At 44.1% G+C, this 21,100-nt stretch overlaps 2 protein-coding genes across 6 annotated transcripts; both read right to left on the bottom strand.

Moving 5' to 3' along the window:
- Positions 1–449: 449 nt before the first annotated feature.
- On the bottom strand, positions 450–4,527 carry LOC117895403 (prominin-like protein). Its single transcript, XM_034803032.1, has 11 exons — positions 3,530–4,527; positions 3,318–3,465; positions 3,126–3,254; positions 2,883–3,070; positions 2,660–2,824; positions 2,472–2,602; positions 2,075–2,410; positions 1,903–2,015; positions 908–1,847; positions 712–842; positions 450–647 (listed from the first exon to the last, which is right to left on the bottom strand). The coding sequence occupies exons 1-11, from the start codon at positions 4,380–4,382 to the stop codon at positions 461–463; spliced, it is 3,321 nt and encodes a 1,106-aa protein (XP_034658923.1). The 5' UTR covers positions 4,383–4,527; the 3' UTR covers positions 450–460.
- A 2,331-nt stretch (positions 4,528–6,858) lies between these two features.
- Positions 6,859–21,039, bottom strand: LOC117895404 (PAN2-PAN3 deadenylation complex subunit PAN3). Of its 5 annotated transcripts, none has more exons than XM_034803033.1 (13): positions 20,728–21,039; positions 12,473–12,549; positions 10,656–10,766; positions 9,758–10,327; positions 9,206–9,692; positions 9,029–9,145; positions 8,560–8,680; positions 8,379–8,501; positions 8,188–8,317; positions 7,987–8,123; positions 7,720–7,911; positions 7,500–7,662; positions 6,859–7,411 (listed from the first exon to the last, which is right to left on the bottom strand). In XM_034803033.1, the coding sequence occupies exons 1-13, from the start codon at positions 20,759–20,761 to the stop codon at positions 7,301–7,303; spliced, it is 2,373 nt and encodes a 790-aa protein (XP_034658924.1). In that variant the 5' UTR covers positions 20,762–21,039; the 3' UTR covers positions 6,859–7,300. The 5 variants fall into 5 exon arrangements, with proteins under 5 accessions (XP_034658924.1, XP_034658925.1, XP_034658926.1 ...); XM_034803034.1 differs by having other exon boundaries at positions 7,270–7,411; positions 10,656–10,757; XM_034803035.1 differs by lacking the exon at positions 20,728–21,039 and adding an exon at positions 13,920–14,030 and having other exon boundaries at positions 7,270–7,411.
- Between the last annotated feature and the right edge of the window lie 61 nt (positions 21,040–21,100).

Below are 21,100 nucleotides of genomic sequence, written 5' to 3'. Positions count from 1 at the left end.
ACAATTCAGGAATACAAGGCTGCCCGTGCTAGAACCAGTTGGGAATTCTTAGGGCACACGCATCGCAGTTCTACCCCACGTTCGAAATGTGGAACGGCGTTCAAGCTCGTGCAAGATCGAGCATGCGCGTGAATTTTTGTACATTTCTGTGCATGCGCGAATGTTCCGTTGCATACGTGTGTATGTACATACATATGTATATATATATGTATGTATGAATGGATATGTGCGTATTTTAGCATCAGCCGTTGTGCCGACTTTAGCATACATTTTGTTTCGGCAATGTGAAACTGCTCTAAACGCACACGCAAAACAGCAAGCCAGTGGCAGGGATCGATTATGGATTAAGGGGCTATATTATAAAAGTGTACCTGTTGATCTCAGTGTGTATAAAATGTAGTTCCTCTCTTTGAAGTGTCTTTCTGACTTTAGTACAATGATGAGCCAGCCATGATTTGACTTAATCATTCTTAGGTTTGTTGTTATCCTCAGTCACCTGATCCGCCCATTGCACTTGGTTTCCCGTCTTCTGTGATGCAGCGCTAGCCGCCTGGTCTGTCCTGTTGCCAAAGGGGCACTCACAATGTGCCTGTTGGCCTCCATGGCAGAAAGTAACTGGCGCTGGCTGGCCTGTGCAGAAGGGACAGCTGCAAGAAAGAAATCGAGCTAAATTTCTAATTATAAACATTTTGGGGGGATTTAAGGACTTACCTACTCACAGGGCCACCTGTTACAGCGACAATCGGATAGATTCTAAGGTACAAGCACATCAGACGATGGCAAACAAAGAGTATAGGTAGAAGCAGCAGGGCGCAGAGAAGTATCGCCGCCCAAAATGCATTCTGCAAAGTAATGGGATAAACACTTAAAGGATATTGTTGGATATTCAGGTGAAACCTGCACTCACTATTGGATCCACCAGACGGGAACAAACAAAGTGAATGCCTTGATAGTAAACGTATGCGAGGGGCTGGCAATGTCCAACGTTTTTCTTGCTTTCCAATATCACCATTTCAACATAATCCTTAATCACTTCATTGGCTGTGGCGGAAAGGTTCTTCGCCAGGGTATTGATGAAATCCTTGCCCTTGCTCTTGATAAAGTTCTCGGACTTTTCTGCCGCTTCGAGTAGTAATGATATCGACGTATTAAAGTTGTGGTTGTCGTACAGAATGAGGCTGTCAATCAGCTTCACTTTCTCCAAAATTTTGTTAATGGACCTCCTCAGTGGTTCGTGCATGTTTTCATAGTATTGCATGGCATTAAGGTAATCCAGCTTGAACTGGATTGAACCTGGCCTAACGTCATTTCCGGCGAGAAAGGTTGACATGCCGTACAACCTATTTGCCAGCACTGTCAAATCCGTGTGCACAAATTTCGTGCAAAGATGTTGTTCGTATAGGCTGCTATGGTATAGCGATAGATTGCCCAAACGCATCTCATTGAGCTTGATCTTCTCTTCGGCTTTCAATATATACACAGCGGATAAATCATCAGTAAACAAGGGTGTACTCTCCTCATTATGGATCAATATTTCCCTATTCGCCAGGTCGTTTATGTTGAAAACGTTTAGTGCTATTAACATCTCAAAGATGGACTCATTTGCATGGCAGGACCTGATTGAATTTGACACTGCAAGCGTTCGCGATGACGCCGTCGAGTCTACCCGATTCCCCACCATGTAACGATTGATATCCATCAGGGTGTCGAGCCGACGGAAGATTATTGACAAATCATCGCCATGTGTAGTGGCACAGGCGGTCTCGTGTGTAACTAGTCCGATCATTAAGTAAAATAGTCCAACCAGTGTTATAACCGAGAACACACAAAATATTAGGATAATGGCACTGAAAACTCAAACAGATTACGAATTGGCACACAAGTTTGTATGTTTAAACTCACATTAGCAGGCATGAGGCGGCCATGCCCTTGCTACAAAATCCAGATCGTCCAGGGGCCCTCCGAGTAGATCCAGCGCAGCCACAAATCAGGGCCGAAGTGAGGATTAAGATAATCTGTAAGTAGTCGAAAACAGAATGTTTCATATAAACCAAAATCAAGAATTTCCACTTACTATCAATATTAATATGATAATTATTTGGTTAACAGCACTGCGATCTGGGCCAAACATTTCGTAGACATCGTCAAATGTCTTTGTGCTGCTCAGGGTATTGAGGTGAATATCGCTGATGACTCCCTCGATAATGTCGCGTATTTCTACTGCCTTTTGCAAGTAAACCAACCGGCCATTGTCGATGCTCTTCAATATTGGAGGAACAACGAGTCTCATCTGTTTTTTGATCATCTCTTTAATTTTGTTGAGACGTACTATTGCCAGCTTTGGTATAACATAAAGCCTATCCTTCATAATTTTCTCGATTGCTTCCACATAGACTGTAGAATTGGGAATCTAGAAATGAGACCCGCATTAGTCATTGGAATTGAAGTTATAAGTAGAGAAATGAGTGTACCAAGTCAAAGTGCAGACAGGCTGAAGTATCAATTAGCTGTATACGATTATTACGGGCGAATTTGTAACAGTCTGTGTATGGGCATAGCCAGAAAGCCGCATAGCTAATGGTTCGTTTCATGCCCCGCAAACCTAAAAGGGCCAACAGACGAACATTAGGCTGGATGGCCATCATTTGCATGTAGTTACCGTCTTTAAGCTGGGATCCATAGAAACGCATCTCCTTCTCCAGAACATCCACTTGTTTCATCAGCTGGTAGGCTTTTGGCATATTGTCCAAGATGCGCTCCAGTTCACTAAGCGAATTACCATCGGAAGTGTCCGCCAGGTCAAGAAATATGTGATCATGCGCATCTACAAAAAGGAATGAATGGGAGATGGAAAAATGGCATTTCTTGTCCATTGCACTCACTATTCAGATGTTCATCCAGATGAGCCTCCAGCTGCTGGTAGTTGTGCACCATCAGGTGGTGAATGTGGTCAGCCACATCCCTCAGAAAGACACAAGTATCATCATTGGCACGTCGCATTGTCACCTTGGTTTCCCCGAAGCCCCGATCCACGAACTTATTCGCCACAAACGCTGTGGCCAGGCCAGAGCTGCGGACAATCGCAAGCTAATTATTTTGCCTGCCATTGAGGCTGACTGACTCACATCAGGCCAAAGATCATCACGAGGAGGCATACGCTGCAACCAATGCGCCACCGAAAGTCCTCGCGTGCCGTGCACTGCGTACAACCCTGTTTGCACCTTAGACAACAGCAAAAGCAGCAATAGCACACACTGCAGGTTGTGTGACAACATGAGAACAAAATAAACTGTACGCAAATGGGGACCTCCACTTACCCTATAAAAGGTATGACAATTATCCATGCCAGGAGGAATATCACAAACAGAAGCAGAGACCAGTACCGATCCATCAAGGCGGCCCAATCATTACCATGCACATTGGGACCGAGCACCAATTGGTCTTCGTCCGTTGCTTCAACATAGCCTGTAGTGAGAAAGTGAAGGTGATGCCAATGAGCCGCATCAACAGCTGACCTAGTTCTACTCACCCGGCGGCAGGGCTGGCTCGTCGTTGATAAACGTGTCGAACAGGAAATGCGTAAAATTGTAAACGACATTCAAGGCCCTGGAAGTTGAGGCCAAGTCCCGTGAATATGGCGCGTTGCTCACGTAGCGGCTGTACTCTGCGGCAGGCCAGTGCTTCTGTCCAAGCTGCTCGTGCGTCGTACCGTCGCCATCGTAGCCCTCACGCCAAACAGTATCTACATTTTGCGGCTTGATAGGTGGTGCTGTCCCTCCTCCTTCTTCATCGCCCTTTACAGTGGTTGCACCATCACCTGCAGCTGCATCAGTTGTTGCATTTGTTTGTCCTTCACCCCCAGCCCGTGCAAAGATACTCGGATCCCGGGAATATGGCGGGTAGCCCACGTAGTTGTCAGCTGTAACCGGCTTCACATTAGCTCTTTCACCAGCAGCCCTTGCAAAGATTAACGGCTCCCGTGAATATGGGGGATAGCCCACGTTGTTGGTGTCAGTTGAAGCTTGCACGGTAGTTGCTCCTCCTGTGGCATTTACAGTGGTTGCGCCCACGGATGGTACAATTGTGGCTGCTGAGCCATTTGCTGTTACAATCTTTGCTCCTACCAATTTGATTGTAGGTGCTCTATTCGATTTTAAAGTAGCTGCTCCATCAGCAGCCCGTGACAAGATAATCAGAGTTAGTGGAATCAATAAAAGGATCAACTCCAGCACATGGAACCCTCGCACGGGAAGGGAAGCGAGGTGATGCCGCCGTCGTCTGCGTGTGGATTTTTTTGCGTGCGCCATACCCATCCCGATACATTCGCACACCAGACAATGGCAACCACCACAGAGGTCCTTTCTGGATCCGCTTGAATACATCTTTCAACAGCGACGAATCCCTTGCACAGGACACTCGAGTACTGGAAGAACTAATAGAGGAAGACTCCTCAAAGCACGTGCAACAGTGTCAAATGGATTGTGTTGGTGTCTATGTCGTCTGTTGTGTACTTTTGTTCTGTGTTTGTGTCGGGCGGAACGTTTTCACTTGTGTATAAATTATGAAATTTCAAAAATAACAGTTAAGTCTGAACCTGGCTTGATTGCCAGGAATCTACTCCATTCATAGCAACGCGAACATAATTACTTCATGTCCGACAAGTACTTCAAAAGAACTCATGGCCTCTTCTTCATCCTTCAGCAATAAGAACAACGAGACATTGCTAGTGCTTCCTTTTGTAAGCATCTCCAAATATAAATAAATATTTATTAATCTTTTAAATTAATTGCAAAGGGGAAACGACCTCAGTGGAATATTTAATCGGATGATAAAATCTGTTGATTTCAAATTTTTATTATTTTTTTATTGGTTTTCTCAAAAAGTTTTTATACATTTTGTTTTATTTTACTCGTTTTTGTTTCAATTAAATAATTAGTCTTACGTTGATGTACACAGTAATTTAATTTAAAAGAAAGTACGCGATAAATCTGACAAAAATGATATATTGAGAGTAGGAAAAGTAAAAATTACTTAGGAAAGGTCACTAAAAAAAATAAATCAAGAAAAATAATTGTAAAATTTGTTGAAATCACAAATCAAATCATCTGAATAACTCGAGTTTGGCCAACAACAAGTACAAAATTAGTATAAATCACAAATATGTAGCTGGTAAAGAAACCACAGCATCTACAGAATATTTTGTTTGTTGTATAACACTTAGGATAGAATTGCATTGCCAAAAATGGGAAACGTTTTGCTTAGAGGAATTATGAGTGGACTCTGTAAAATTGGATCCTTAAGATTTGTTGCTTTGCTTGGTATTTGTTTTCGTGTTTCTGTTTTGTACAACAAAATCATGATATCGTTTTTGAAGTTAGCAAGTGTCTTCAAATCAAATTGCACTTAATATGTTTTACAAATACCTTGCCTTCTCCATTGAATACGATTCTCTCTTCTCTTTTCTTTTGTTTTGTTTGCTGGTGGTGCGGAGTAGTTGAAGCCTTTTGAATATTTCTCCTGTTCTTTTCTCGGTTTTGATACAAATCGCGGATGTTTTTGGAGTACAGTTTTCGGAGTGATATGCGTCAGCGCTGGCTCAACGCGACTCTTCTGGAATCTTTTGCGAGTGGGTGTGGGGCGAGGAAGGTGTGGAGTTTGGAGTAGTGGAGAACTGGAGTTTAAGAGCTAGATACAGACTTTCGTTCGTAAAATATTGTACTCGGAATTTCAGCGCGTGCATTACAATTTACATTTGCATCAGAGTGTACTCGACTAAGATCATAAACAAATTATTCGAACGCAGCTACAGTTGATCGAAGACTCGCTCAAAATGGATGTATGTACATATCACGCTATGGCCTAGACAGTTTCAGTTTCAGTTACAGTTAACGGTCTCGTGTACGGTTACGGTTACGGTTTCACTGCCAGTACCCGTTTCAGTATCAGATTTTGAGTATCGCTTTTGTTTTTGTTTTTGCTTTTGTTTAGAGATACTTTCTAAAGTCGCGCTGTGCGTCGCTTTGCATGTTCCTTGAACCAACATTTACATTTTTGTTTTTCATTCTTTACATTTACATACATCATACTCGTAGTTTCACTTTGCATTTTTCGTTTGGTTTTTTTGTAAACGTTTTAAACTGTCTTTAGAAAATTTGTTTTTCTTTCTTCTTTTTTTTTGGTTTTTTGTATGTTAAAAATATTTCACTATAAAAAATACATAGTTGAAAAATAAAAACGTTTTATCGGTTGTTGTTTCTTGTCTTCCATTTCCATTTCCTGTTCCTTTCCTCGTCTTCCGCTTCCGCTTAAGCTTTATTTTCAATTTCATAATCTTTTTCGGTTTTGGTTTTTTTTTGGTAGCCAGGGGTGCGGGGGAGAGGGCGGCTCCGCTCATTGTTGGAAATGCTTTATAAACATTTGATGTGGTTCCTTGTCCTCATTTGTATTCTGCTTTCAAGTGGTTTTCTTTTTTTGTTGTTGCTCAACGCTTTTTTCTGCACTGCCGCGCAATATTTTTGTTTGTTTTTGTTATTACAGTTATTTATTGTTGCAAAATTTTTTTTTTTTCTTAAGACCTTTTTTTAATACACACTTATAAATACTTTCATCCATTCCACTCTCTCTCTCTCTTTCTTAGCTCTGTAAAAATAGATCCATGTTGTTTCAGCTCTTTCGCAAGTTTTCTTTTCTTTTTCTTTTTAACTTTTTTTTTCTTTTTTCCCTTTTTTTTTCTCTTTAAAGAATTTTTCAAGTTTTTTTGTTTGCTTTTTCTTTTGTTTTTGCTTTTAAGTTTAGTTGTTTTTCTTTTTTTTGTATTTTGAAGTTTTTGTCGTGTATTTTTTGTTTGTGTTTCTTTTTTTTGGAGAGATTTCGTTTTCAAAAAGTTGCTTTTTTGTGGATGTGGTTTATGCTCTTCTCGTGATATCTACCGAATTTGTCGTTTAAATTATTGTTTTGTTTCTTTTGTTTGTTGTGGATTCTGTTGTTTAAATGCCTAAAATGTAAAGTTAAGAGCTAAACATAACATGGGGGATATCATCAGTTTTCTTTCTTTCCGATTTGGCTTAGCAATATAAACTTTCGTATTTGAATGGGTTGTTTAGGGGTTTTAGCGTTTTGTGGGTTCTGTTTTGATCGGCATGCGCCAAAATGTCTTAGTCATAATTAATGTTTCGCTTATGTTTAATCCTTTTAATCGTAGTCGTGTTGGGGGAGTAGGATCGATTCGGGTATTGGGTATTGGGTAGAGCTGGGTAGAGCTGCGCGTGTTTTCAGTTTCATTTTGAGGTGTTGAGGCTCATCAATTGGCCGCACTAGACATCAGTTCGGAGAAGGCGTTCTCCAGACAATTCTTGAGTTCAGCGTAGGAAACAATTAGGACAGACTGCTCATCGCGCGACATCAGTTGCACCTAAGGATCGGAATTGGATTACTTTCTCACTCTGACTCTGTCTCTCTCTCTTCCCCTCTTGGCGAATCTTTCGACGTTTTCCACTTACGCGCTCGATGGAGCCAGCATCCAGCTTATTGAGGGATTGTACAATGTGTGCGTGATCCATCCAGGGCCGGCCATCCTCGGTGACGGAATGAAACAAATAATCACGGAATAATTTCAACATGTATCTATCGCCAGTCTCCGACCAGGTGCAGTCCAAATTGAAACTAAAGCAAAAAGAAGAACGATGAGATAGCTCTTGGCTCTTGGCTCTGGGGACCTACTCTGGCCGTTCGTTGATGCTGTTTAGTTTCACCAAAATTCGGTACAGGCGCCCGTTCTCCATCTCCTTGGCCAGCTCATCCTCCTGCATATCGATTTGGCTCTGCAGTGCATCCAGTTGAGTATAGAAACGGGCACCTATCATCGGCATCAGATCGGTAACAGATCGGCGGTTATTCGTGGTGAAGAGGTAACTGCAACGCGTCAAATCAGTCGGAGGGGATTATTAACAATGATTTTAGCAACATCTCGTGGATGTCATTTCTTACACAATGAAGTTACGAAGATCGGTGGAGTAGTTTCGCGTTACCATGTCAATGCTCGATTGGACATTGTCGCGCTGCACAGACTGAAGGCAGCGGCAGGCCAGCGCCAATACCAAACGACCCAACGCGGTCAGATCGTCCTATAAACAAATAAAAGACCATTAATTAAACATTTTCCCATTTCATTCTGTGTTTATAGTTTACCTGCTGATGCATGTTAACGAGAGCCAGGGGATTGGCCGCGTTTGGGTCGAATTGCGTAATATCCGATATGCAACAGGAGCTGAAACGAACTCTTTTGCCCGTCACAATGATCTTCGTGGGATCCAGTACTCTGGCAAAGAAAAGGAATGGATTAATATATTTATCTATCAGTTTGTATCTATCAGACATACTTGCAGGCAAGTCCCGCCTGGTGTATGGCCCTCAGGCCTGCGGTTAGCTGCATGATGATCGACCAGATGGTGGCTTCCGGCAGCAATGGTCCGTTGCTGGTGCGCTGCATGTTACTCTTATGACTGTAATGGGTACATTATAGACATCTGACGTGTTCCTTTGCTTTGTTGCTTTACCCACCTGAATGGGCGAGCTTCGCCTTGGAATGGATCAGTGTAACCGTTGGTCTCTGGCGCGGGCGTAAAGTATTTGGCCAGCAATGTCTGTGAGCCGGGATAGTAGTCGTACACTAATACTAAGGCTGCAGGGAGGCAGTATAAAGGGAATTAGAAATCGGCTAAAACAACAGTTGCCATGGATAAAGGGCTGGATTATAACCTGGTTCCACTATGACAAACATTCGTCTGCAGTTACAGCTGCACCCATTTCCCATAGACGAATGGCAAACAAAAACAGTGATTAAATATAAAATGAAGTATTAGTGGAACAGGACTTCAGATCCGTCTCTCTTAAATTCAGGTGAATGTATTATCTAGCCCCTTGGCTCTAATGGCCCCCAGTAGCTTGAGCCCTCGCTCTCCCATGAAATCCAGGAACCTTCTTAACAAACCCATTTTTTTAGCAAATCGCCTGAAACCCTTTCACTCACAGTTATCACCAAATGCTTTCGTCGTGAACACCTCGCGCAGTTGCACCACATTCGTGTGCTGCAGTTTCTTCCACATCTCCACCAGCGTCATGCATTTGGTTGACTGCAAACGGAACCCTAAAGTGGAACGATACGATTAGCATACGGCAGACAGATGCGGAGAGCAGCAACACCTACCGTGCAACCTCCGCAGGCAGTACTTATAGCCGGTAGTGTTGTGCGTGGCCCGGTATGTGCTGGCGGGGAGCGTGAGCTTGGCGTGCAGCGGCTGGGCCGGCGGCTCCAGCGGATAGAGGGCATGGTAGTTGTCCACTTCGTGTGGAAGGGCATGCTGAGCAGCCTCCGCTGCGTCCATTATCAGGTTGGAGATCTCGTTGCGGGCAAGAATGTCGGACCGCATTTCGTCGGGTATGAAGAAGGCGGACTCCAGCTGCGTCTTCGGCTGCATGGTTATCACATTCGAGGCCGGACCCGGATAGACATGACCCGTATACATAAGCGTCGAGGATACGCCACCCACACTGCTCATCGTTGGCACAGAGCTGACCCCATGATGCGCCGGATGAGCCGGATGCGTTGCATCCACAACCACGGAATTAACGACTGGCTGGTTGCCCTGCGCATTGGCAGTCGGATAGAAGTAGATGGTGCCACCGACATTCTCCTGCAGGAAAAAGAACCGGATTACTATGTGCGGTCACAGGGACAATGGTCAATCAATGGTCTCACCTGATGAACGCTCGCGGGCAGCGTCGTGGGTATCGGCGATGCGCCGTGCGGTGTCATGCCGTGCGGTGGAGACTTCTCGCCCGGTCCGCCCGCTAGCATTGCTGCCGTGGGCGACTCCTGCCGGAGCATTGGCCCTCGACCCTTGAGTGGTGTTTGCGCGGACATGCTGCTCACGAAGGGGGCGGCGCTAGGATTCGGTGGTGCGCCGCTGATTGCTATGGGGGCCGATGGGGCAGACCCCGAATTGCTGTGCACCAGCGGAGACTGCTGTTTCTGCTGCTGGTGCTGTTGTGCAATGCTGACAATGGAGGAGGCGGACTTTTGCAGGGACAGCATCGAGCTGCTGCCGTTCGCCGTTTTGCTGATGGTCACGGACACGGCAGCCGCTGCTGCCGCTGTGGATGCGGGTGCTACGGCTGCACCCGATGCTGCTGCTGCGGCTGCGGCAGTTAACCCATTGACGCCATTGAGCCCGTTACTCAGTTGCATGGGCGTGTTATGATATGGTGCGTAGAAATTGGGGGACGAGTTGATGCGCGTTGGAATGAATTCTGGCGATTGCGGCGTAACCTGTAGTAAATGGAAAGGATCGAGAGGTGTACGATTAATACATTAATACTGCTCCACACGGACTCTGACACTCATCTAAGTACCATTCTACTTGCCGACACTGTAAAGGGGAAAGCACTAAATGGGGTTCTACTGTACGGACACAGGACTTGGGGCTTATTCTACAGGCGACTTCTACTTCTAATCGATGCTGGAATACCAACCCGTTACGGCAACACACGTTTAACGATTACGACTCTCATCTACCCGACTCCTCCTCGTATCCTCCTCCATAGAATAGACAGATAGGATACAGAGGGAGCGGCTGAGACACAGATCTCTGCTTTACCTGGGACTTTTTGTTCACTGCCGCCAGGGGCGCATCCAGATTGAGTAGCGAGAATCCGCTATTAAGCCCAAAGCCACCGCCGCCGCTCGTTGTGGCAACATTCTGTCGATTCTGACATGTATCGAAGAATTCAGTGCAGTGCAGAGATCAAAGACGGGGGCACGGTGGCACGCATGCAGGGAGAGACAGAGATAAAGAGAGAGAGAGAGAGAAAGGATGATTCAGATCAGAGAGGCTGCATAAAGGTGGCACGGCGAGGAAATGTGTGCAAGTGAAGTTTGGTAGGAGCGTTTTGTTCCCGAATATCTGTCTTCTGTATGTATGAATCTGTCAACTGACATTGACGGACGTTTTGCAAAAACAAAACAGACACAGTGTGTGTGGTGCAGTGATAAGGTAAGGATTGTTTTTATTTGTTGTTGGACTGCTCCCAGTCTATGCGATCAGCGTATTTATACGTTATAGAGCAAAATGCGGATTATGTTATCAAATCGCAATTTAATAAGCTTTAATCTTTGTACATACAATGTAACTATCTCGCCCGTCTCGGATAACATGCCACGATCGGATCAAAGTATCCCAGTGATTTCTTCAACTTATTGGTGCGCTGATATCTGGAATTACTTTTATCGTTATGTACATTTCACAGCCCCAAAGCAAGTACATAAAAGTCGTGTACTTCCATGAAAATTATGTGGCGATTCGTTGAATGTTCCACTTGGAATATTTTATCGTTAATTCTGTTTGAGAGCCTTTCAAGCCTTATGTTTTTCCCCCGGTTGGTGCAATAAAAAGCCATGCATTAACACAAATTGATATTTAACGTGCATATAGACGACTTATATGGCAGTTTGTGTGTCAGTAGTCCCAACCACAACGCAAAACGAGAAGGGACGTGTGAGACGCTTCTTACGCGTCACAACTTTTATACCCGGCACTCAGTACTACATCTGCACTTTAGCGGTTATTTGTCAAATTTTACATTTTTTCTTCATCTGTCATCTACATCAACAACACTACTCAAGCCAACACGCTCCTTTAGCTCGCCACCCTCCCCTAAAGACACACACTGCAGAGTCGCGGCAGGGGCAGTGGCAGAGGCAGAGGCAGCGGCAGAGGCAGCGGCAGAGGCAGTGACGTGTCAGGGGGCCAGGCCATAAGCGCGAAGCAGAGTGTAAATGCTGCGGGACGGGGTGGGTTTGGCCACTGAAAATTAATTTCTCCATTGTGGCTATAATAATGATCCAATCGGATCCCAATTTGGTGATCTGATAGATATGGTCATTCCCTACGGAATGGCGTTTTTAGTTTTCTGTTATCTTTAAAATTGGGGATTTGGGAGGTTTTCGCCCTTTTGCGGGGGCGGAAGGGGGGGGGGCTCATTTTTGAAATACACTGGTTTCAGTGTGAGCATACAGCAGTCTGGTGCCAAAATTTGGTGGCTCTAGCTCTTATAGTCTCTGAGAACTAGCCGACAAACAAGACGGACGGACGGACAGACGGACAGACGGACAGACGGACAGACAGACATGGCTCAATCGACTCGGCTATTGATGCTGATCAAGAATATATATACTTTATGGGGTCGGAAACGTTTCCTTCTGTGCGTTACATACAACCGTTATCCGCACAAATACAATATACCCTATTTACTCTTCGAGTACCGGGTATAAAAAGAACACAAAAATATTCAGAAATGAAATCCAAAAGTCGGTCAAGAGTACACTCGAATGAAAATCGAATTAGAATGAAACAGCTGTTCTGGGTAGCTGTTCTCAAAGCTGAAATTTCCTTCTGAAACGGGGCCCTTAACTTACCATATAAGTAGCGAGTTTACTCTCTGACGGAATACCATTCGTGGGCGAGTAGAAAATTGGATCCATAGCAGCCGTATCTGTGAATAGAGAGAGAGAGAGAGAAAACATGAATGAGAGACCAATAGATAGATATGTATGTGTAGAGGGGGCCCAACACATGATAATTGATTAGAAATCAATTAAACAAACATCAACAGTATTTCATTTGCTGTTCATATCTCTCCTCTGGGACCCCTTTTAGACCCACCAACCACCCCACATCCCACTCTTCCCTGTTATTTTCCACCACATTCCCAATTTTCGGAGTATGCGCAATTTATTGTCGCTGACGAAGAGGCCCAGAAACATCAACACTGCTTCTTCTTGTGCCGCTGCTGCTTGCTTGCGTCAAAACAAACTAAAGCCAAGACGCAATTTCTGTCAGAAGGCATCAGCAGCAGCGCCACACAATTCGTGGTTTTCACATAGAACTCTGTTTTTATACGGAATATAACCTTTTGCTGCTAAAATACTAATTGATATTCTGGCGAAAGAAATGGTGCACTTTGGAACTCAGGTTGCAGAGAACAGGTGTTAGGTTTTAATCAACAGATTCACAGCAGTTGGGTGCATTTTGAGTCACCACCCAGAATCTGAAAAATAAATAATAACAATTTGCTTATTTGATAAAACGGTTGAATATCAAATTTTGTTCAGAGCGGGAAAAGAGTTGATCTATATCCGTGGTAATAAATGGTGCCGCTGATTTGTGCAACAAGTGCTCAATAATTAAAAAACAAATACAAATGGAGATATCTTCATTCATTGAATCATCGAGTCAATCAGTGTTATTATGCTGTCACACGGCACGGCAAGAAAGCATTTGAAATGCACTAAGAAATTCAAGTGTATTGAAAAAACAGAAAGTGAAAAGTAATTTCAAAAGCAAAACATTTCTTCTTCGTTTTGTTTTCACGGTGCCAGGTAGAACGAGAGACACCCAATGTCGCTGCCGGATGTCGGGGGGTACGGGGCCAATGCCCATGGTTGAAATAACAAGTGATATTAGCCTTGAATTCTGTATAAAAATACCCAAGATTTTGAAGATTATTACGAGTAGGCTATATTCACTTGGCCAAGAGCCACACCAATCTATTTTAGCAGGTGGTGGGCAAATTGTAAGCCTTTTAAAGAAGGCGTTTTCCCAAAATAAACCACAAGACAGCTTTACAGGGTATCCAGGGTTCGGGGTGCACGGTAATGTTTAGAACGAAATTAAATTAAATATTCCTGCTCGTAAATGCAATATTTCGCGCGCAGAGTTAATTAATTCGATTTCGAATTTGAAAATAAAGTGTTCTAATTGAATGCTCATTTTTGTTTGGCCAGTATTTGGCGGGGGAAGAGGCGATCAGACCCGTTCTGGCAGTTTGAGAACCACAATCAGGTGTTGTCTACAGTTTGGCACTTGAGCATGTCCAGTCAGTGGACTGAAAATCGGTTAGAACGATTAACCCGAACCGAATACTGTTGCCCAGCAGCGGACAATCACTCTACAACTGTATGTAAGTTGTTGTGGCTGTTGCTTTTGCTGGTTTTCTTTTTTTCACTTTACATTTACATAAATTGCCAGCCACTGGCTGTTTGTTGGCATGACGTCGGCAAAAAAACTATATATCGCTATACATGCATACGTATTTATGTATTTACATATATTTTTCTGTTTGTGTGTAAAAATCCATGTGTGAATGCATATATAGACAACTGATTATTATTTTTGCTTCTGCTACGTTTCACGGCAAAAACGGAGACAGCTTTTGTTTTGCTTCAAAGATCACGAACGCGTTCATGAAAACGCCACAAACACACACGCACACTATGCCCTGTACACTCACGTAGCGACACACACACTCGTACTCTCTCTTCTCTCTTACGTAGCAATTCGGGTGCAAACAGAGAGTCAGGTAAACCACTCACACATGTCGCAGAAGGGGGAAAAGTGGATGGGGGCCAAACAATAACAAAAAGCCCGCTGTTACGTCACGTAATATGCGTTGATGTGGCAGCACGGTTTACCGTTAAGTGTCACTTGGCGGCACGTCGCGGCCACAAGAGGCGGTAAAAGCGTATTGAATATGCAAAATGTTCGAACAAACGATCGCACGCGAACCGACCGGCACTAAAGCCCACTTTCAATCAACTGCGGAGGCGCGCAATGGGAAAGCACAGCGCCAACAACAGTCAAAGAGAGAGAGAGATACAGAGAGAGTAGCCAGAGTGAGCGATGCGAGTGAGAGCCATAGAATTGGAGGAGGGAGAGAGTGAGCAAGCCCCACAGTGAGTGTCAAACTGTGTGACGATGGATAGACGAGAGCAGGCAAAGTGGGCGTGCACTCGTTTCGATTAACTGTAAATATGTGGCCATCGTTCTTGTTGGTGTTGCTGCTGCCGCTGCAGCTACTTGGAAAGTTCAAACTCTGAATGCACACGCGTAGCAGCAACAACAAAATCCACATCCAAGGCAGAATTTCAAGTGTTTCGACTATAGGATATCCTGTACTCGACAATCAAGTAATTGAACACAGTGAGAAGACAAAAGGAGGAGGCATTACAGGCAAGCTACACAAAGTTGAGCATACCCGATTGTGCAACGAGAGAGTACTGGGTAAACCAGTCTCTGCCCATCTGGTTTGTTTGTTTATTCTTGGGGCGGCAATAAAGCGAGCGCTAACAGTTTCACAAGCACTCGTCTCGATTCCAATGACCCCTTTGGAGGGGACGACTGCATTCTGATCGTGTTCACGATCATGTGTTTGCCCATTGCCGTACCGACGTGCACCCTCCCTCCTCTCCCTCTACCACTCTCATCAAGAAACTCAACCAAATCGAGTATTTTGCGGATTTTAAATATGCAATGGAATGGGGGAGTGGGAGGTGGGGAGCGTGGTAAAGTGTGGGGTATGTATGTGTGATCATCTGATAACTTCGAATGTAAATGGGAATGAGAGACGGCGAGAGCGATAGAGACAGCACGCACACACGTGGCTCTCACTGTAATAATAATTTACACACACTCACACACACAAGCAAGCAAACGCAATACACAAACACACGCCAATCTGTAAGTACATTATAAATGAAATATTTATAGCCAAGGCTTTTGCTTCATTATCAGCGCCCCAACAATCAAATAGAAGCACTCCAGGCCTATCTTTATACAAACACTTTATATGTATCTATGTACGGACACATTTACAAGCACATACATATGTATGTACATGTGTTCATACTCGTACATACAAATGTATCTTAAAACATATGGACGTACATACAATGTATCTGTAGTCTCTTCAAAGAAAAGGCCACCCCGAATGAATCAAATCCTGATTTCCTGCAACTGATCAGGGGGGTAAACTTGATACATGCTTAAGAGCATATGATAAGGCCATGGCAAACGATAGATAGCAAAGACTCAGAGCTGCTTTGAAGGTAAACAATATCTACTATAAATTCGTGATGTTTTGGAATATCTGTAATATTCCCCTCTATTCGTTTCTAGACGCAGAAGACGAATATCTAAAACTGGCCACACTCCCTCCTACACTACCCTGCCGCTCGTTTATTGCTCGTCAATCTTTTTTTTTTAGTTCTGATCGCAATCTCCGCTGCTGTTGGACAGAGACAGGGCCATATGAGTCGAGATTTGAGCATTGGCCAAGACAAGTTTGTCTGGTCTCTGACTCTGGCTTTGCCTCTGACGCGGTGGCAATGGTAACGGCAACACAGCAGCAACAGTGTGACCCAATTCGCCTGCGACGCTCAGCAACAGCTGCTGGAAATCATAGTTGCTGCCCGAACAGCTGTGCAAATGTTAAGGTGAGCGGTGGAGCGGGCGCTGGGGGCGGTGTTAGGCTCAACAATTGCGAAAGCGCAAAACGTTGAAAAAATGTAAATTGTGTGGTAAATATGAACAAATGAAATTAAGCCTATTCGCGCTTTTTTCTTCATTATTTATTCGGCGATTCGTATGCGAGTGTTTTCGATTTCGACAGCTTTACAGTTTTACATTTTTTGAAATGCGGCCAGAGCTGGGCCAAAGGAAGGCGGCGGAGGGTGGAGTGACACCCAGCAGCGGAAGTTGTAAATGTGAAACGAGCCGCAAAATGATATGCAGAAAGAGAGATAAAGGGAGAACGACATTGGGAAATTTCTCCCCATCTTTGTGTCATTTGTTCTTCTTTGTCTTCGCCCCTTACACATTTTCTGCTTCATCTCTTGCCGCCTATGGGCAGAGAAAAGCTCAGTTTCAGTTGCGCCCTCCTACCAGCGGCCGATCTAATGTGGGGCTAACTTCTGGGGCTGGGGGGTTAGGGGGTTAACACATGTCACGTATAACACTCCGACTCACAACATTTCATCGCTCCTCTGCTGATTCTCGTTCCACTTTCCCAGCACGTTTACCGTTGCACGCACTCCCCATACGACGACACTTTCAGAGACTCTCAACTTTAGCGATTACCTTACGACCGTGTGGGGTAACTTTCGTGGCCTCCGCCAAAGAGTGACTAACCGAGGCAGAGGTAGTGTGGTGGCAGTGGCAGCTCAAGCAACAGCAGCGAACGAGGTAGGCAGAGCAGAAACGGCAAAAATAAAAGCAAAACACCTCAACACCAAAAAGCACAAAAACAGAAAACCAACAAAAAAATAACACGAAGCAAAGTGCAAACGCAAACAACGAGCAATAATACAAAACCAACACACGAAAGCAAATCACACAAAAAAATACAAATAAAGCCAAAGCGAACGAAAGCAAAACACAGCAAAAGCGATAAATACAGTTGTGGAGTAACTGGTCGTTCGAACGTGAGACTCTTAAAACTGTAGATGCACCCAACGAAATTTTCAGTCACAAATGTTCATTCGAAACATAGAAAATATTAAAGAAATACAAATATAAGTTATCAAAAAGGTAACGAACCAATATTGGTCGATAAGATTTTAACCCGATACCCCGACAAACAATTCTATAAATAGACAACGCTTGAGACAGTATTGTTTATGTCTCTATACCGCTATCTGCCCAATCAGATAGACACTGTAAACACAACAAGAAAATACCCCCTGGCTTCATTCTCGGAGACCCTAAACAATTGCCTGCCTATGGGGGAAAGATATTTTGCGGTTCTTAGAACAAAATAACATGAGTTGTTGATTCAGTTTGCTTTTCAACATACCAAGCAGGCACACAACCCATTTACCTTTAATACGTATTCGGCAGTCGAAAGCCATTCCAAGGATTGTTATTTCTATCATCTAATGACCTTCAAAAATTGAAAATTAACATATTTTAGATAATGATTTAGGGGTATTTACTAATTCACTCTTTTAATTAATTAACTTTTCCTCCAAAGAACTATAAACACCCTTGGACCCACCGAACAGAATCTCCTGCTTTACTTTTGGCGAATGACCACTCTCAGCTCTTCCTGCGGGAAACCCGTTGAGTAGCCCAGCGTGGAATGGGCTTATTCCGTTCCCTCTTCTGCAGGCTGGTACGTGTGCGGGCCACGCACTTGGCCAAATTGCTTTATAGCCACTAGACTTGTGGCACAGGCCCAGAGGCATATTTAGCAGAGGCGAATGGCAATGCGGGATGGTTAGGGAGCAGAAATGAGTAATGCGTGTGTGCAAAGCATTTCTACCCAAGGGCACAATGGGATTTTGGCAAGCGCAAGCGAATGCGAAATTAAACGGCCAAACAGACAGAAACAGACACACACATAGACAAAGAGAGAGAGAGAGACAGAGTGGGGCACGCACGGGGATCATTATTAGCCGCTTGCCAAGCCAAAGAGGAAGAGCCATAGAAAGAAGGCAGGCAAGGCGCAGTGCCAAAATATGTAAGGCTCGTGCCACAAAAGAATGTGTTGCATACTTTGTTGCGTCGTGTGTTGGAATTCCGCGAGAAACAGACATGGAGGGGGCAAAACGAAGGGGAGAAGGCCGAGCCAAAACAAAAGTGACAAACATCGCACATTAGCGACGTCAACTTGTCTGCGCCTGTAAATGGTGTGGCGCCTTCGCGCGATAATTAAATTATGGGGAAGCATAAAATGAAACGAAACGAAATGAGAGAAGGAGCACAGAGGACACCGAAAACGACACCCAGCCAGCGAAAAATTGATATACAACCAAATACACAGGATCACAGAGAGAGCGAGATGGAAGTGGAGAGGAGCCGATGGTGATCTTGCATCTATGAAGGAGGCATCCATCATGGTTGAAAATGTAGCAGAATATCTAGAGCTGGCAATTTAGCTACATTCTAGCTATGAAAAGGTCTGTGCTGGAATATCACATGTTTCTGCCTCAAGGCACACTCCCTGTGCAATTATCCATCTATTTATATTTGGCGACAAGAAACAAAGGAACTCTAGAGGAAATTGTTATGGCCCATTGATGAGAGTTATTTTCCAGCAATTTCCACGAATATTCATAAACAAAAGGCGAATGGCAGACAAACCAATCGACTATAATCAATCGATAGTTATTGTTTTCGCTCTCTCCGACTCCCATCAATGCCCCTTCCATCACAGCTACATATGTATTTTCGCTACAGTTTCCATGGAACATATTCCGTGCACTTGGTGGATAATAAAGAGTGGAGGAAGGCACATCGAAATCCTTTCACGAATCGTTGGGCAATCAAAATTTGATAGAAATAAAATAAAGTCTCTTCTAGTCTCTGTTGTCTCGAGTAAAAGGGAACTAATGGGTTGGGAGAAAGGAGGAGAGACCTTTAGGGGGCTTTTAGTGTGGGCGTCAATAAAATGGGGCCGAAAAATATTTGCACAGCGTTCGCTTTCTTTTTGCAGCTCTCTGTTTTATGTGCCATAAACAAACGCCAAAATGGATTCAGTTCGGCGGAAAGCTGTGTTGTACGGACTCCCAGGGTTATGGCATTTATAGCATTGCACAAGATGCGAAAATATACCCTCCTAAAATGTTTGGGATTTTCCACCCAAAGGGGGGAAAACAAGATAAGTAAAATTACATTTTTTGAACAATTTTAACTTGTTATTGCAAGGAAGTTTCAATCTACTTCGTCTTTACTTCCGTTTTTAGTCATCAAAGGTTGTTAAAGACCTAAAATCAGGTAATGGTAGTAGAATAGTTGCTAATAGACACCCTTGACAGATGGACGAAAGTTGCTAAATCACTATTTTGGTAGCCGTTTTAGATTTGGCAACACATTTGGAACACATCTCTAGTTCTCTAGAGTCGGTTTTGTGCAGGCTCTTGTTCCATTAAAGCAGTTCAAAACAAGACAGAAGAAGAAGCAACAGAAAGGAGCGAGTGGGAAACCAGTTATCCCAGCTGCACTCTACCAGAACGGACAGTGCCAGCAGAAGCACCAGAAGCAGCGCCAAAGAAGGGCCGTCAACAGGTAACCCAGTGCACCTTCAGACATAACGCTTTGCACCAGAAGCACCCGCCAGCCCGACGTTAAAGTCAATGTATTTCCGTCAGCTGCCGTTGCCCTCAAACCGAGAGAGGAATTGTTGTTATGCCTCTTCTTGTTTTGACGCCACCGAGTGAGTTGATGATCGGAGGGCTGGATTTTTCGGCTCTGCAAACCAGTTTGCAGAGTGCACATTTCCCCGCTCCAACTTTTATATGGATTTTTTTTTTGGTTTAGGAAGTGGTTTTTCCAGCAGGACAAAGAAAATGCCACAGAAAAAGGCCCATTGTGGAACTTGTTTCTGATCCCTCAATTGTGGATACAATCCCTAGGGTTGAATCTGGCCATTTCTACGTAGAAAGGAAAACAATAATCGACGCTCGTAATTAATGGGAAACGCTCTGTTCTTCCGCTCTCTGGTTCTTGCGGGCCAGATTGATTACTCGGAGCTGCACCGTCGCTCTCCGTCGCACGTCGTCTCACGGTCACGTCCACCGAATGGGCCATGTAATTGCCAATAATCACACAGCAAAATTCAATTTAAATGAGAGGGAGAGAAAGGAGAATCAAATTACAGGATGACCCAGGCCACAGACAAGAGTAGAGTGCTGGCTGTGCCTGTATGACACTCACTTGGTTAAGTTACAGGCCGATGAAGCAGTGTCTCGAGTGCCAGTGTCATACAGGCTTCATGAGATATGCCAAAGGTGACTTTCAATTGAAGGGCCGACCGAAGCCATTCCCCTGTCCCGTTCCTATGATTTCATTTTGTTCTTTCCAGCATTCTTTGATTTCTGTGTTTGATTTTGCTTACCTGCCGGGAAGAAATTGTTTAAGAACGTTGACATGTTTCTCTCGCGCGCTCCGTTGCGTTCTCCTCTGAGCCCCGTCACACCTTGCGTCCACAAAAGCAATTCTTCGTTTCTTGTTGTTTTATTTGGTCCTTCTGCTGCTACTTCTTCCTGCTCTTCTAGCGGTTGTTATTGGTCCTTCTGCTGCTTCTTTATCTACTTTTCTCACGCTGTCGTTGGTCCTTTTTCTGCTTCCTCCTTTCCTTTTATTCCTACGTTTGCTTTGATTTTTTTTTAAATATTTCTTTTATAAACTGCACTAACTGAACGTTTTTGTTTTTCGTTTTTTTTTTGTTTTTTGTTTTTTATGGTTATTTGGGGTTTTTTCTTCTTTTT

Source organism: Drosophila subobscura, chromosome J (assembly GCF_008121235.1).
Source record: "Drosophila subobscura isolate 14011-0131.10 chromosome J, UCBerk_Dsub_1.0, whole genome shotgun sequence".
Classification (NCBI taxonomy): Eukaryota; Metazoa; Arthropoda; class Insecta; order Diptera; family Drosophilidae; genus Drosophila; species Drosophila subobscura.
Note: the sequence above shows the minus strand (reverse complement) of the source record. Positions and strands in the feature narration are given on the sequence as shown.